At 39.8% G+C, this 15717-nt stretch overlaps 1 protein-coding gene across 1 annotated transcript in view; it reads left to right on the top strand.

The window, feature by feature from the left end:
* Positions 1-265: 265 nt before the first annotated feature.
* PGM5 (phosphoglucomutase 5) overlaps positions 266-15717 on the top strand; it is a 180468-nt gene continuing 165016 nt past the window's right edge. Inside the window, exon 1 of the mRNA XM_063455074.1 lies at positions 266-948. Within this exon, the coding sequence (XP_063311144.1) occupies positions 691-948 (258 nt within the window). The 5' untranslated portion in view covers positions 266-690. The remainder of the gene's footprint in view (positions 949-15717) is intronic.

The following is a 15717-nucleotide window of genomic DNA, read 5'->3' as shown; positions in this document are numbered from 1 at the left end:
TGACAAGATTTGATTCCCATTAACAAATGTTGCTGCACACAAAACCGCATCCAGTTACACAGCTAAAGGACAATTCTCAATTTCTTTTTTTTCACTGGGCTATTTTAGTCCTGGGCTTCTGTTGATTGCAAATATTTAGCCCTCCCAGTTTTTTGGCAACCCCTGTTCTTGTTCAAAGACTAACATTTGTTAAGCATTGTGCAGGCACAGGATTCCGGAGAGGGAGGGTGAACTGTGGGGTGTAGGAAAGAGTTTGGGAGGGGACGGTAACTTCTAGACTTACAGTGAGCTGCAAAAGCTCATCACTAAGGGAGCTGCTTTCTAACGCTTAAGAAATGTTCAACAAGTGAAGCAACAAACGTACTGGATGCAAAATTAGCCTTTCCATGTTTTTTTATTTTAATTTTATTAGAAGGGTAATTATAACAATTGCAGTTTTTTGCATACAGATAGCTGTGACTAGTTTCTGAGTTTGAATTGTATTTAAAGACTGACTATCAAAAGCTGAAAGAAAACAAGTTGTTTAATTGGAATTACAACCAAGGAGTTTTTTTTTTCCCATTTGGAATATCTATCTATAACTATTCATATTTTTGAAATTTTTTGCAAACCTTTTTTTGCTGATTTTCTATTCTGAGATTATTACAGAAGTGGATCTGAGAGAAAGATAGACAAGGGAGGAAGCTTGCCATGGAGGTGAACCCCATCCCTGTGATAACGGTCCAGACCGTCCCTTATGATGACCAGAAACCTGGGAGCAATGGCTTCAGGAAACCCACTGCAGTATTTGAGAGCAAGAGGAACTATCTTCAGAACTTCATTCAGTGTGTGCTCTCCTCTATAGATCTGCGGGACCGGCAGGGATGCACCATGGTGGTAGGGAGTGATGGCCGGTACTTTAGCAGGACAGCTATTGAGGTCATTGTGCAGATGGCAGCAGCCAATGGGGTAAGGATCAGGGGTATTAGGGCATGATTTGGAAGGTACATGAATGTGCAATATAGAATTGGTGATAGCTTGAAGAAATAGGCTTTCGTTGAAAGTAAGAAAAATCTAACAAGGTCCAAATTCCCCTGTACCAATTATAAAATATAATAAGATACAATCTGGGGGCATTCAGACTGCAGCATCCGTGCATTGTTCACAAGGTTTACCAGTGTCCCCATTGTTTTTATTATAGACTCCAAATTAAATTGAATATAGCCTAGACTTCAGTTTATCCAGATGAAAGTGAACAGGTGATATATGAAACCACATTATAAAAATGTGAAATAAAAAAGTAAGATAAATGGCAGCTGTCATTTTGCAATTTAGTTCAATCTAATATCCACAATTTGTTGGGACATGATTTGGAATCTGACAGATACCAATTCTGAAAATAGCTATCATTGTAGGAAGCTGTCCTTAGCACCATATTGATAGATAGCTCGACCCGAGAAAGGGTTATCCAATTATTAAAATGTATTTATTTATGTTATTTAATCTATATATAATTTACACAAGATTTGCATATGGGAATTACTGATTTAAAGCAAACTTCAGAAGTTATTGAATGTGATATGCTCCGTGGGTTGAAATAACTGAATTTCAGTAGTCTTTTAATAAATATAACAAGTGCAAACTATAATTATATTTAGGTATTTATAAAAAAAAAAAAAAAAAGAAAAAGCTATTTCATTAAAGTATAGTAGATCAGCTATTTCATTCTAATCTGTAAACATTCCAATTGATGTTTCTATGGTCTGCAATGTACCTGTATCAGAAATTGTCTTTTGCAATTAATAGGTAAAACCTACCACAGTGCACATCATTGAACACTAATGGTCCTTTTATTGCATATGTTAAAATGGCAGAACTGTTGCTTGGGCCAACTTTACTCATATGAGTTCATCCGATGATTGTCTTTGGGTACGTGAACATTGCAGGGGAGTTTAGAACCTGTATATGAATTTAAGAACTAGAAACCTTTAGAGCTATGCGAGTCTGTAGCTGTTGCATGAATCTCAGTAGACCATGCATGCAGTGTTACTTAGCACATGCATGATAAAATATTGTACTCGGTAATATCTCGGATAATATGAATGATGTTTATTAAACCATAAAACAAAGTTGACTCAACATCAAATTGACACGTTCTCAAGCTCAGGTTTAAAAAGTGCAGAGCAGTGTAATAATGTAATGATATATGGACAGTTGCCATTGCTGTAAGTGAAACAGTTGTGTGTCTGTGTAATAAAAAGCTCAATTATGTTTTAACATAAGTTACAACGTAACAATGATTCTTTATATTTTATTAGTATTTCATATAAATACATTTTCAACCCCACTGTCTCATATACGTGCAACAAATCATCTCGACAATATTTAATTAAAGAGACGCTATAGTTACCAGAATCACTATAGCTTAATGTAGTGGCTCTTGTGTCTATAGCTTGTCCCTGATGGTTTTTCAATGTAAGAGCTGCCTTTAGTGGCAGAGACTCCTACATTCAGCGTCTCCACGCTCTGCATGCAGACACTGAATGCTCCCCATAGAGAGGCATTGATTCAATGCATCTCTATGAGGAGATGCTGATTGGTACAGCGTGACATATTCCCGCCTTGCCCAATAGCCTATTAATGCTTTCCTGTGGGAAGGATTGGATTGGCTGAGATCAGTAAGACTGATGATCTCAGCCATGAAGGTGGGGCCAGCCATAGCGAGACTGGCACAGCGGTGGAGAAAAAGTAAATACAATCAAATTTTCACTGCAATCTGAGGGGGGCGGGGCCCTAAACAGTCACTTCAAGACTATTATGTTAGGAATACTTGTTTGTATTTCTAGCACTATACTTTTCCTTTAACTATTTCAAAGTTAAATGTAAACATATGCAAAAAGTTAGTAGAGAAGTATATATGTAGTCACTTATAAAAGGTAGCTATGCTGCTGAGGGACTTGCATAAATACTATTAATTGGACCTAGTCCTGCTGATCTGTGCATATCCTAACTAATCCTAACATAGAGAACAGTGATACAGTGCCAAACAATCCCTCTGACCATGGGCTCTTGAGATTTAAAAAGTGAAATGTCTCTTATTACATATTATATTTTCCTTACAGCTCTGCTATCAAAATACAGACAATTAGCCACAAATGGTTTGGTATATGTACTATTAGCATAAAGTTTGCCAGGTCCCATGTTAGACGTCATAGTTCCAAACAGTCACAAGATTCCACCCTCACACAATAGCATAGGCCTCAATGGCTTTAGATAAATTTATAAAAAGATCTTTTTCAAAATTTTAAAATATAAAAAAATATCTAATTTATAAATAAAAAATGTCAATATATATTAAAAACTGTAAAAATATAGCAATACCAAAACTTTTAAAAAAATAATAATATTTCTTCATTTTAAAAGTCTATGTAAAAATATAAATTCAATATGAAGGCCTTTTCCCAAAAAAAAATTTAATCAAGACCATAATTTGTATTGGTCTACAGATATAAACCACTCATGCACTATAGTACGAGGACTATTAATTTACTCATAATACCATCGTGCTATAATGTAGATATCTGCCACATTCACTATATCAGCCATCAACAAATTTATATGAGATCTGTACTTGTATGGTGCAATATGTATCTAAGACTAGTCCATTATTGCATAGTTGCTATCAGTGAACTGCCTGATACATTAAGGCATGTTAGTCAGAATATAGATAACAGGCCATTCCAGCTTCCTTCTCTATTTATCTCTGTCCCCTACCACTTACTGTCAGCTTCCTTCCTCTGATTCTGCTAAATCTGTATGTCAGTTATTCTAATCTGTCTTCCTTTCATGTTACCTCTGCCTCATTCTAGCTCGTCTTCAGTCACCTTCCTTTCAACTTGGCCTTCCTTTTTTTTTTGCATTTTTTCTCCTTCTCACTAATCCTGGTTTCTTTCGGCATGTGTTACCTGGAGAAATCCCCATAACGGTGACATTACATGCTGACCAGGATACATTGGCTAGAAGTGTACATGTTTATGTGGGGCTGGCTGAGCAGCAAGCCAGTTACATCCTCTCAGAAGGACTTGTAATAACAAAGTAGGAAAATATATGTGATGTTGCTTGCCTGTGTGTTATGGAAGTAAGCTGCCCATATGTGGTGGAATGGCTGTCTGTGTTTGATAGTGGTTTTGTCAATCTTTCTTTTATTGAAGCATATTAGATGGGGTACAGAAACAAAGAGAGGGAAATGCAAAAACGAATTACATTAAAGGGTACGTACATCCTTAGCTTACGAAATTACATTTCCTGAGTGATGATGCCTCTTTTTTTAATTATGTTAACGTATCGTGTAACAAAAGCGTGTTGTAGCTAGTATCAGCGTCTATCCTGATAGACTATAGGAGATTAACATTAGGCTATGCAAAACTTAGGTACATAGTAGATAAGTAGTGTGTAAAGTCACAGCAGAAAAAACGAGTGGTATTTGCCGGGTATCTGCCAGCATTCCTCTAAGACATTTAAGATAGGTACATGCATATAGATGAGCCCACGTTAGTCTAGCTAATAAACTGTAGCGTTTAGTGCTCTATATCTTCCAATAAGTAGGGCTACATAAGAGGTAACAGGCTTCTTGTTATATCCCCCTCATTATCAGTGATGCATGGCATAACAGTAGTGTGAACTGGAGAGAGTTCTAGCAGTGCAAAGCCAGGTGACAGGCAGTCCTCTACATCAAAGATTTCAAACTAAAAAGTAAAAAGTAAGAAAAAAGGGGGGTAAAGTTTAAGTATATTATGTGTCCACAAACCAGTCCCCCTCAGCCCATGCCGATTCTTGGCATGCAGGTTTTCGGAGCCATTCTGCAGGTGTGTATGCGGTGCGCATCTGTTGCTGGGCGTCTGTGCCCCGTCGCGGTGCGGGTGTCGGCGAGGGTGATTCCCCAGCCCCAGGCTGGTGTGCAGGCCTGCATCTTCTTGCCACAAACTCGGTTGCCACTGGGGTCCGGGTTTACTCCACTTGTGGGAGGGACGGAGGAGTAGGTCGTTGTCCGTCGCGTGCGTTGCTTCTTCCTCCGCCAATGTGGACGATGCTTGCGGGCTCTTCGCCCTAAGGCCTGCGGCCCGGGTGGGTTAAGTTGTGCGTGGAAGGGTTGATGAGGCAAATGTGTGCCCAAGGGTATCCCCTCTGCTTCCCGCCTTGCATGGCTCCGCTCACCCTTCAACTGAGGTGAAGGTGACATGGGGCTAGCTGCTTGCTGCTGCCTTTTGAGTGAGTCCCAGAGTTGGAGCAGTAGTGCCTCCAGTCGCTGTAGTGGTGCAGTCCCCGGTGCTGGAGACTGTGACACACTCGCCATGTGGGTTGCTGTGCCTGCCGCCATTTTGGTTATGCTCTTTGGGGGCCTGCTGGTAAGCATGTCCCGGTCGTGCTTATGTGAAATGCTCAGCTGTGTGCCGTTGGAGTCGAGTGTGGACCGGGATAACCCCCACCGGTCCAGAGGGGGGGGGGGGATGGAAGTGAGTGCGTGAAGGAGTCTAGATCTGGCTTTACAAACCAGGAGAGCGGCCGCCTCTCCCTGACTCCGTCGCAGATAGGCCCCATATACGTGGTTCGGGTTCCCGGGCAAAGTGAAGCTCGTTTGTCGGATCGTTCGGTGCCCCATGGTCACCCTGACTCGGTGAGTGCACTCTGGCTCCAGATCGTGTCCGTTTTTGGGATTTATATCCATTTTTTCGTCGCTTGTTGTAGGAGCTGGTTTTCAACACGTCTGGTCGGCTCGGTGGTTAGGCTCCGCCCCCCGTGTTTGATAGTGGTTGTGTACAGAAGCGGCTCTCTAATTAGGTGAGTTTGGTGAAAACTGTGGTTCCGGTGAAAATGCATCACCAAAATTGTTTCATTGACTTTATTAACTATCCAACAGTTGTAAAGGGTAGGATAATCCAATTGAAATATTGCCACGGATATGACCGTGAAACACTCTTTAATGTTTTATTGGTGCTTGTAGCTATAGGTTTCAATACAGTAAATACAGTATGATTGTTTTTAATTTTAGAAAATTAAAACAAATATTTATATAATATTTTATATTTATATATATATATATATATATATACGTATATATATATATATATATATATATATACTCACACATATATATACACCCATACACACACACACACACACACACACACACACACACACACACAGTTAGGTCCAGAAATATTTTGACAGTGACACAATTTTCATAATTTTTGCTCTGTACGCCACCGCAAGGGATTTGAAATGAAACAAAAGAGATGCAGTTGATGTGCAGACGTTTAGCTTTAATTAAAGGGGTTAAACAAAAATATTGTATGAATAGCTTCAGAATCACAACCATTTTCCCCTTATTTCATGGGCTGAAGTGTAACTGGACAAATTAATCACAATCATAAGAGAAGTTTCCTCCTTTGTGATGCTTTGTCAGGCAAATTACTGCAGCTGTCTTTAGTTGCTTTTTGTTTGTGCGTCTTTCTGGCTTACGTTTTGTCTTCAGAAAGTGAAAAGCATGTATGATCAGATGGGATCGGGTGATTGAGTCAGCCATTGGAGAATATTCAACTTCTTTGCCTTAAAAATCTCCTGGGTTGCTTTTGCAGTATGTTTTGGGTCTTTGTCCATCTATAAAGTGAAGCACTGTCAAAGCAACTTCGCTGAATTTGGCTGAATCTGAGCAGACAGGATATCCCTATATTCTTCAGAATTCGTCTTCTGTCACATCATCAATAAACACTAGTGACCCAGTGCCATTGGGAGCCATGCATGCCCATGACATCACATTGCCTCCACCGTGGTTTACAGAAGATGTGGTATGCTTTGGATTATGAGCCATTCCAAGCCGTCGCCATACTTTTTTCTTCCCTCCATTCTGGTACAGGTTAATCTTTGTTTCATCTGTCCAAAGAATGCTGTTCCAGAACTGGGCTGTTTTCTCAGATGGCCTTTCTATTCTTGAGGCTTATGAATGGTTTGCTCTGTGTGGTTAACCCTCTGTATTTGCTCTGGTGAAGTCTTCCATTCATGGTAGACCTGGATAATGATATGCCTTCCTCCTGGAGAGTGTTCTTCACTTTGCCGGATTTTGTGACAGGGTTTTACTTTACCTTTTACCTGCTTTGTTGGTGAAGAAATAAGGAATAGCCCACACCTGTACATGAGGCAGCTTTTGAGTCAATCGTCCAATGACTTTGGTCCCTTGTAAAAAAGGGGTGGCTACATATTAACTCCTTAAGGACCGCGGACATACTAGGTACGTCCGACATAAACGGTCCTTGAGGACCATCCGCGGAAAAATAAAAAAGACTGGACATACCCCATATTGAATACACTGGGTTGTCTACTTTAAAAAAATAAGTACATGTGAGGTGTAATTCAGAGATTTATGACAGAGAAGAGTTGTAACGGATCACCTGGCACCCCGACTGGGTACCTCCGTTAATGGATGCTCCTAGTGCTTCCTGAGGACTCCAAGCACTCTGGCAGACACCACAATCACCGAATCCGAGAAACCTTTAAATTCTCCCAAGCATATGAATGCTGTAGACCATTGAATAGGAACCATACGAATAGGCTTGTACTCCTAGCAGTCAACTGGAACAGCATACAATAAATCCTTCCCCCCAATAATGAGACGACACATCACTTTGAGGGTAAAACAGGAACTCTGGACTGTCTCATCCAGCCTGGCTTTTATTACAATAATACACATACAGGCCACACCCAGGGGGAGGCATAAAATAACCAATCACATACATGGTTCAGCCCACACATCCCCTCCCCTCAGATAACATTAAACCCAATTATCCGGTACACCTTTTCAGCCAAGTTCTGGATGTACCCCAAAAACAGGGGGTACACCTTTAAATCCAGCATCGCTGGATAGCCCTTATTCAGGGGGGAAACATATCCAAAATTCAAGTCATTCGGATGAACAGTTCGGGAGATATGGGGTTCCAAAGATTTGACCGACCGCATGGGTAAAGTATCCGAAAACAGTTCCATGCATTTTGGCCCTGCGGTCGGTCACAAACAAGGGAATGAAAACAGGCGAATTGCCTGTGTTATAGAGCCTGGAGAGGGATTGAATGAATTCCCTTGTTTGAGGGGTTCTTTCTACCGAACGGCGGGCCATTCGGTAGTTTTTATACGAATTTCTGGAAGTATGGAGGTCTCAGCGGTGTTTGCCTAGTCAAGTGTCCGATTTTAGTTCCAGACACTCGACGGCAAAACACCGCTGTTCGGTAGTTTAAGATGGCCGCCGCCACGTGTTTGTTTCCCGAATGGCGGCCACCCAGAGGACAAAGAATACATTACACTGATTGCCAATTACCCGTTTGCAACATTGTTGCAAACTGTAATTGGAGGCACACTTATTCCTGGGTGGTCTGGTTGTTCGGTAGTTTCACTCAATATAATGAATGGAGTGATTCTACCGAACAATCAGGTGAATGCTGCATACATATCCCAGGTTAAGCTTAACACACAAATACACATATAATATTACAGGCAGTACACTAGAATATGTAGCACAGTCTTAAAGGGACAGTAGTCCCAAAAGTCCCAATATGTCCATTGCTGATTTTAAAGGGCCAGTAGCAGCAATATAAAGTACAATATGCCCCAAATAACCCAGGGGCCATAGTCAGCAGGTAGGAGGCTAGCAAACAGGCTTCTCCAGGGCCCAGTGGCGAGGTTGGTTTCGCCACAAGAGTGTTACAATGTCACTATTGATATATTTTAAAAATATATATTTTGAAACAGCAATGTCCTAATTGTACTTATAGCCCTATAACTTGCAAAAAAAAAAAAAAAGCTAGTAACATTTTAATATTGGGTATTTAAAACTTATTTCTTAACTCAGGACACAATTTAGAAACTAATTAGCACAGGTGTTTTTTGGTGGTTGTAGATGTGTAACTGATTTTGAGGGTCAAAGTTAGAAAAAGTGTGTTTTTTAAAAAAAATTCATCATATTTAAAAAAAATTATATATTTTTTTTATAGTAAATTAAATGATATGATGAAAATAATGGTATCTTCAGAAAGACCTTTAATGGCGAGAAAAACAGTATATAATATGTGTGGGTACAGTAAATAAGTAAGAGGAAAATTACAGCTAAGCACATACACCGCAGAACTGTAAAAACAGCCCTGGTCCTTAACGGTAAGAAAATTCAAAAAAGGTCTGGTCACTAAGGAGTTAAAGAGCTGTAATTCCTAAAGCCTTCCTCCAATCTGGATGTGAATGCCCTCAAATTAAAGCTGAGAGACTGCACTTTAAGCCCATATTCATTAAGTAACTGTAACTTTAATTTATTTTGGTAAACCGCCAAAATAACAAAGCTTGTGTTAGTGTCCAAATATTTCTTGGACTAGCTGTGTGTATATATATATAATTTATTTATTTGCTATATTTTTTTTTGGAGGGGGGAGATTATTTGTATACATTGCACAATTAGGATTATTTTGAGTACTGTTATTTCACAGATCTTTAAAATACCAGCAGAGATGGGCATTATTTTTTTTAAATCATATTTTTGTGATGAGAATGTTAAGTATCGTTTACCACTCTACCTATAAAGGTGGCAATTAGGATTAGAGGACTGTGCGCACTGACTAGGATAATTTATAGGCTTAGATTCAGGGGTTTTGGAAACTCTCTGTTCATATAAAAAAGGAGTGTCATAACAAATATTCTGAAATGACTGTACAACAGGTTTAGTCAATTAATGTATTTGTAGTTGTTGCACTCACTGAATATGTATGTTAAATACTTTATAATTGTTTAGGATGAATCAGAAATCTGCATTTTCCCAACTTTCAGTTTTTCTCACCCTACAGAGATATAGGTTGTAGCTCCATGTAAATACTGTAGAATTAATCATATGCTGAGGCAACTTAGAAGATTTGATTGTTCTAATGATAAAAATCCTGTGTTTATGTACATGTTCTTTCCTTGAAGTAGTGATACATATAAACAAAATAAACAAAATGGTGGAGGAACCTGTTTCTAGTTAAGCATTAGGAATTATAGCAGGGGCTTTTGCATGGCACAAGGCTGCCAAACCTATCTGGCCAGCTTGGACCCTCAGGGGCAAGCACAAGGGAGCATGTGGCCTGCACATTCTTTGGATGCATATCACTTGCATCTAATTTTCAATCTGGTGCATCCAAATTATTTCAAGTTCATTGCTCTAAGTTACCATGTTAACAATCAGACTCAATGAGAAATTGGAGAGGTACAAATGGTCTGCTTTGACTAGAGGATTAATCACTCAATCACCAATCACTTAGCCACCAGGAATCATCATTGGATTCATACAACGCCTTTGCAAACACCCAACATGTGGTACATACCACACACATGCGCAGCACACCCATTACCACAGATAAGCCACACCCACAACCCCACAAGAATCCCCACCAAAACATAAATACTACAAACAACCTACACTTAAATACACACACAGCCTCACAAGAAATCCCCCCCCCCCACACACAACGCAGACCGCCTACACACATAAATAGCCTCAAAAAAACATCTGCAACTCCCATACAAAACAAAAGCAGAATACGGCAAAATAAACAAATGTTGAAAAGTAGGGATAGTACACGAAGGAAATTCAAAGTCTTATTTTGACACAGCTTAATGAAAAGGTTAGAATCCTCCTGGTTTACGGGATATGCTCAGTTCACATAATGGGAGCATGCGATTGGCTAACAGGTCTTATCAGAGCTCATTACAGAAGATGCAAAGCATTGGAATTTTTTATCAAAATGAAAGAACAAACATGAGAACCTTTTTGTTTTAATGATTTTTATTTAATTAAGTATTTTGGCATATATTGTATCTTTGTAATATATTCAGATAGGGTTGCTTCTAGCCTAGAGTATCCCTTTAAATAAGGAAAAAATATCAGTATACGTTTCTATAAATGTCTGCAAATATCATTTAAAGCAGGTTTCAGTGGGATTTGCTTACGGTAATGACGTCTGTTTTTCCCAACGGATTTATAATTTATGAAGATGATCTTTTCATATTAACATTTTGTTTTGTATTGAATTACACTTCGAGAAACATAGGCCAACCATCAAGTATCCTGGGTCCCAGCATATCAGGTATATGGATTGCAGACCCCCATGAAGTATACTGTAATTATAAAGATGTTAGGAAAAATAGAGTGGAAAGTTAAAGTATACATACGCATATAGGGATATAAATCAGGGGAATGAGCTTGAAGGAAGATGTATATACACTGGGAAACTGGGTTTGTCTCTTTTCAAGGTATGGGAAATGTCTCTCCTCCAGAACCTCCATCTAGTTGTATTCTTATAACAATCGTAAACTGTCTGCTTGCTAAACCCTAGCACAACAGTCAAAATTATTTAATCGATTACTTTTTTTTATTATTCTCAAAAGCTCTGTTCCATGCAGCAATGTGAAATATAAAAAAATAAGTAAAAAAAATAATAAAAAGTTTCACATTCTCTTCAAGCTTCTTAAAACTTCATTTTATTTTGGCATTAAAAGAAGTTGCAAAACTCAGAAAATGTTGCACTATCCTGAATCAGAAGTGCATGGTGTTCTACGTCGCAAACACAGAAGATGGTCACTTGACATGTTTTGTTTTACGTACATTTAAACATAGGTGATGATAGGTAAAGGAAATTCACCTCAGGAATGTCCCTCTTAAAGCCAATGTTTTGGTAGGGTTAATATTTTTCAAGATATAAATCCTTTTAGTATTGTGATCATCTGCGTAGGAACCAAAGAAAAGCATTTGACTCCCAACCCTACGCAGGGAAAATATAGATTTCTGAAGTTTTCTACAGGCTAGTTAATATATTATCATTCGGGAATCTGTTAGTAGAATGAAATAACCAACTCTTTTAAGTCATGTTTTATTTTTATTTTCTTTCTTAAACAGTGAAACATATGATTTTAAAGTTACACCCTATTCGACTATTACTTTACACCCTGTTCTAACCAAAATTAATCAAGAGAATAACTGAGTAAACAGTGAGAAAAAATAAATATATAATTTTCTAAAAACAAAACTATAAATATATATATATTAGCTACTAAAGACAAAACATAGGTTTAATTCAATACATGAAAGAGCGTACATGCTCCTGAAACACTTGTAGGCACCTTTATTGTGAAGACAAATCTGAAATCTCGATTAAGGGAACACTTACAAGCACCATAACCACTGATGCCCACTCTAGTGGTTATCGTGCCTGTAGTGCCCTTGCACCTTTTCAGGATAAAGGGAAACTACTTGCACCAGCACCAATGCAGCTTAATATACTGTCGCTACAGGCAGAGCTGTGTAAAACACAGCCTTTTATGAGAAAAGGCAATGTTTACATTGCTGCTTAATGCCACATCTAGAGGCTGTCAATCAGCCACAATGCGGCCTACAAGATTTCCACACCCTGCATAGTGTCACCATATGCTCCCCATAGGGATGTTTTTAGTCAATGCTTCACCGTGAGGAGATGCAGATTGCCACAGCACATCAATAGCCATACATGCACACTCGTCCTCAATGCGTCCCTATGGGAAAGCAGTGAATTGGCAACTATCATCAGTATTGTTGTTTTTAACCAATGTAGGAGTTACTGCGTGCTGGAGCGTGCTGGAGCGCCGGTGGAATAAGATGAGTAAAATGCTTTATATTACCTCTGGCGAAGAGGATCAAACTAATTAGCTAATTAGTATACACTTTAGCATTAGGTATACAGTGAGGGAAAAAAGTATTTGATCCCCTGCTGATTTTGAATGTTTGCCTACTGACAAAGAAATGTTCAGTCTATAATTTTAATGGTAAGTGTATTTTAACAGTGGGAGACAGAATAACAAAAAAAAAAAATATTCCAGAAAAGTACATGTCAAAAAAGTTATACATTGATTTGCATGTCAATGAGTGAACTAGTGTTGGCAATCACAGAGGTCAGATGTTTCTTGTAGTTGGCCACCAGGTTTGCACACATTTCGGGAGGGATTTTATCTCACTCCTCTTTGCAGATCATCTCCAAGTCATTAAGGTTTCGAGTCTGACGTTTGGCAACTTGAACCTTCAGCTCCCTCCACAGATTTTCTATGGGATTAAGGTCTGGAGACTGGCTAGGCCACTCCAGGACCTTAATGTGCTTCTTCTTGAGCCACTTCTTTGTTGCCTTGGCTGTGTGTTTGGGTCATTGTCATGCTGGAATACCGATCCACGGCCCATTTTCAATGCCCCTTTATCCGTCTTGATGCTGTACAGTTGTCCTGTCCCCTTAGCAAAAAAACACCCCCAAAGCATAGTGTTTCCACCTCCATGTTTGATGGTGGGAATGATGTTTTTGGGGTCATAGTCAGCATTCCTCCTCCTCCAAACACAGCAAGTTGAGTTGATGCCAAAGAGCTTGATTTTGGTCTCATCTGAGATGTTCATTGGCAAACTTCAGACGGGCCTGTACATGTGCTTTATTGAGCAGGGGGACCTTGCGGGCGCTTCAGGATTTCAGTACTTCTTAACGTAGTGTGTTACCAATTGTTTTCTTTAGGGATGCACTGAAATTTTGGCTGCCAAAATTTTCGGCCGGAAATGGTCCTTTCCCGTTTCGGCCGAAAACAGGTCAAATTTGCTGAAATGTAAATATATATATATATATATATATATATTTGTGTTAAGGGCTCATGATAGTACAGAAGATACAAACACTGATAAGTGTAGGTTGGTATTAAAAGAGCAAGTCGGTTGTGGTGTGCCGGAACCGACGATGAGGTAGGCCTGTAAATAAAGAGGGCCCACCAAGAAGAAATGTAAAGAGAAAATGAGTTAATAATGAGGAGTGGGTGGGAGGGTGATGCAGCGCTGACCTCGAACGATATGGAGCCAGGTAAGGGGTGTCCCTTAAGTAGGGAAGAGGTGTGTCATACGCCCCTCCCACAATTACAGGCCAAAAGGCCTTAATACTTGTGTTAAGGGCTCATGATAGTACAGAAGATACAAACACTGATAAGTGTAGGATGGTATTAAAAGAGCAAGTCGGTTGTGGTGTGCCGGAACCGACGATGAGGTAGGCCTGTAAATAAAGAGGGCAAAAGTAGAAAATCAAATTTATTACATACCAGCAATATACATACTTTAACCAGACATGTCTTGAAAGGCATTTCTTACTTCTTGTACCGGGTTAGGTATGTATCTAGAGTAAGCCGATGATTTCCAGCGCCCTAGTGACTTGATAACATGAACTGGAATGTTTGCACTGGATGCTGTGGAGGCCGCTCCTATGCGGAAGGAGTGGCCCGAATAGTTAGCTGATTTGAGGCCCAGCTGTGTAAGTAAAGACCTGACGTGTGTCATAAAGGTGGTGGTAGTGAGTACCGAACCTTGTAGACTGAAAGTGGTTGAGATGGTGGTTCGTTGTTATGCTGGGTATATGAGTCCAGTAGTTTGACGGGGCTCCACCTGTTGTGAGTAGGATAGTACTTAACCTCTACTGAAAGTGCATGTTGACTGGTTTTGGAGTGAGGCAGAGTCAAGATATAATAGTCCATGTGTTTTGTTAAGTGTGAATGAAGTAGGATGTGAGTGGACTGTGTTGTGCTGATGGCGGTAAATTCTCTTGGTCTCAAGAAACCATAAACAAGGCTACGTATATGGCGGTTTTAACGATGAGGTTTGTGTTGTTGGCAAAGGGTTTAAATCTAGTGAATTGTATAAGTCTTTAAAAATATGGAAATCTATGGGTAGCCTCTGGGCCGTATGTGGGGGTTCGGATCTCTGAATACCCCTAAGGATGTTCTTAATTGGTAGGAGGACACTTGATTTGTCTGGTTGTAAAGTTAGCATGTGATGTTGGATGCCTGTCAGATATGGTTTGATTGTGTTGTATGATAGTTTGAGTTTGAGGTGGCAAAAAGAAGCAAAGCCCAACCAGGATGTCACGATGAAAGGTTGTAAGATGTTGTGTTCAGAAAGGAATCTTTAAATCAAATGAAAGCTCTATCGTAAGTTTCCCGGGTATTAGTAGACAGTGCTAATTGGGACAATGTTCTGCTATGTTGCATAATAGCATCTAGTCCATTACTAGATGGTGGAATAGTGGGGTGTTCGTGGCTGTGAGTGCGGCTGATGGGAGTGTTTGACGAAAAGCCTGGAAATTAAAGCGAGACAAATTGTCAGCAGCAGTGTTACATACACCTGGAACATGAATACAAAACAAGAGAAAATTATGACATGCAGCCAGCCAGGTGAGTTTCCTCAAGAATCTCATAATAGTCAGTGATTTGGATCGGCCTTGTTTATAATGTGACAAGTTACTTGGTTGTCTGAGTAGCAACGTACAGACGAACCTGCCCATAAATGCACCCATGCCACGGCAACCGTCACGATGGGATATATCTCAAACAGAGCTGAGGTAGTGGAAAAACCCTCCAGGTTCTGAACTTCTGAAGGCCAGCTGCCCCAAAGCCATTCGTTCCTGAAAAATTGCTGCAAAACCTGTGGTAGACGCCGCGTCTGACCAAATGGTAGGTGAGGAGTCAGACAATTTTGGAAGGAACATGCTTTTACCATTCAAGGTGGTTAAAAATTTTCTCCACATAATTACGCCTGCCGTGTCTTGGGTATCCAGGGGTGACCTGTGTCCATCATGTCTAAAAGTGGGAAACATGTAAAGGAGTTGTGAGATGAAAGCCCAGCCTTGA

Source organism: Pelobates fuscus, chromosome 5 (assembly GCF_036172605.1).
Source record: "Pelobates fuscus isolate aPelFus1 chromosome 5, aPelFus1.pri, whole genome shotgun sequence".
In the NCBI taxonomy this organism is placed as follows: Eukaryota; Metazoa; Chordata; class Amphibia; order Anura; family Pelobatidae; genus Pelobates; species Pelobates fuscus.
Note: the sequence above shows the minus strand (reverse complement) of the source record. Positions and strands in the feature narration are given on the sequence as shown.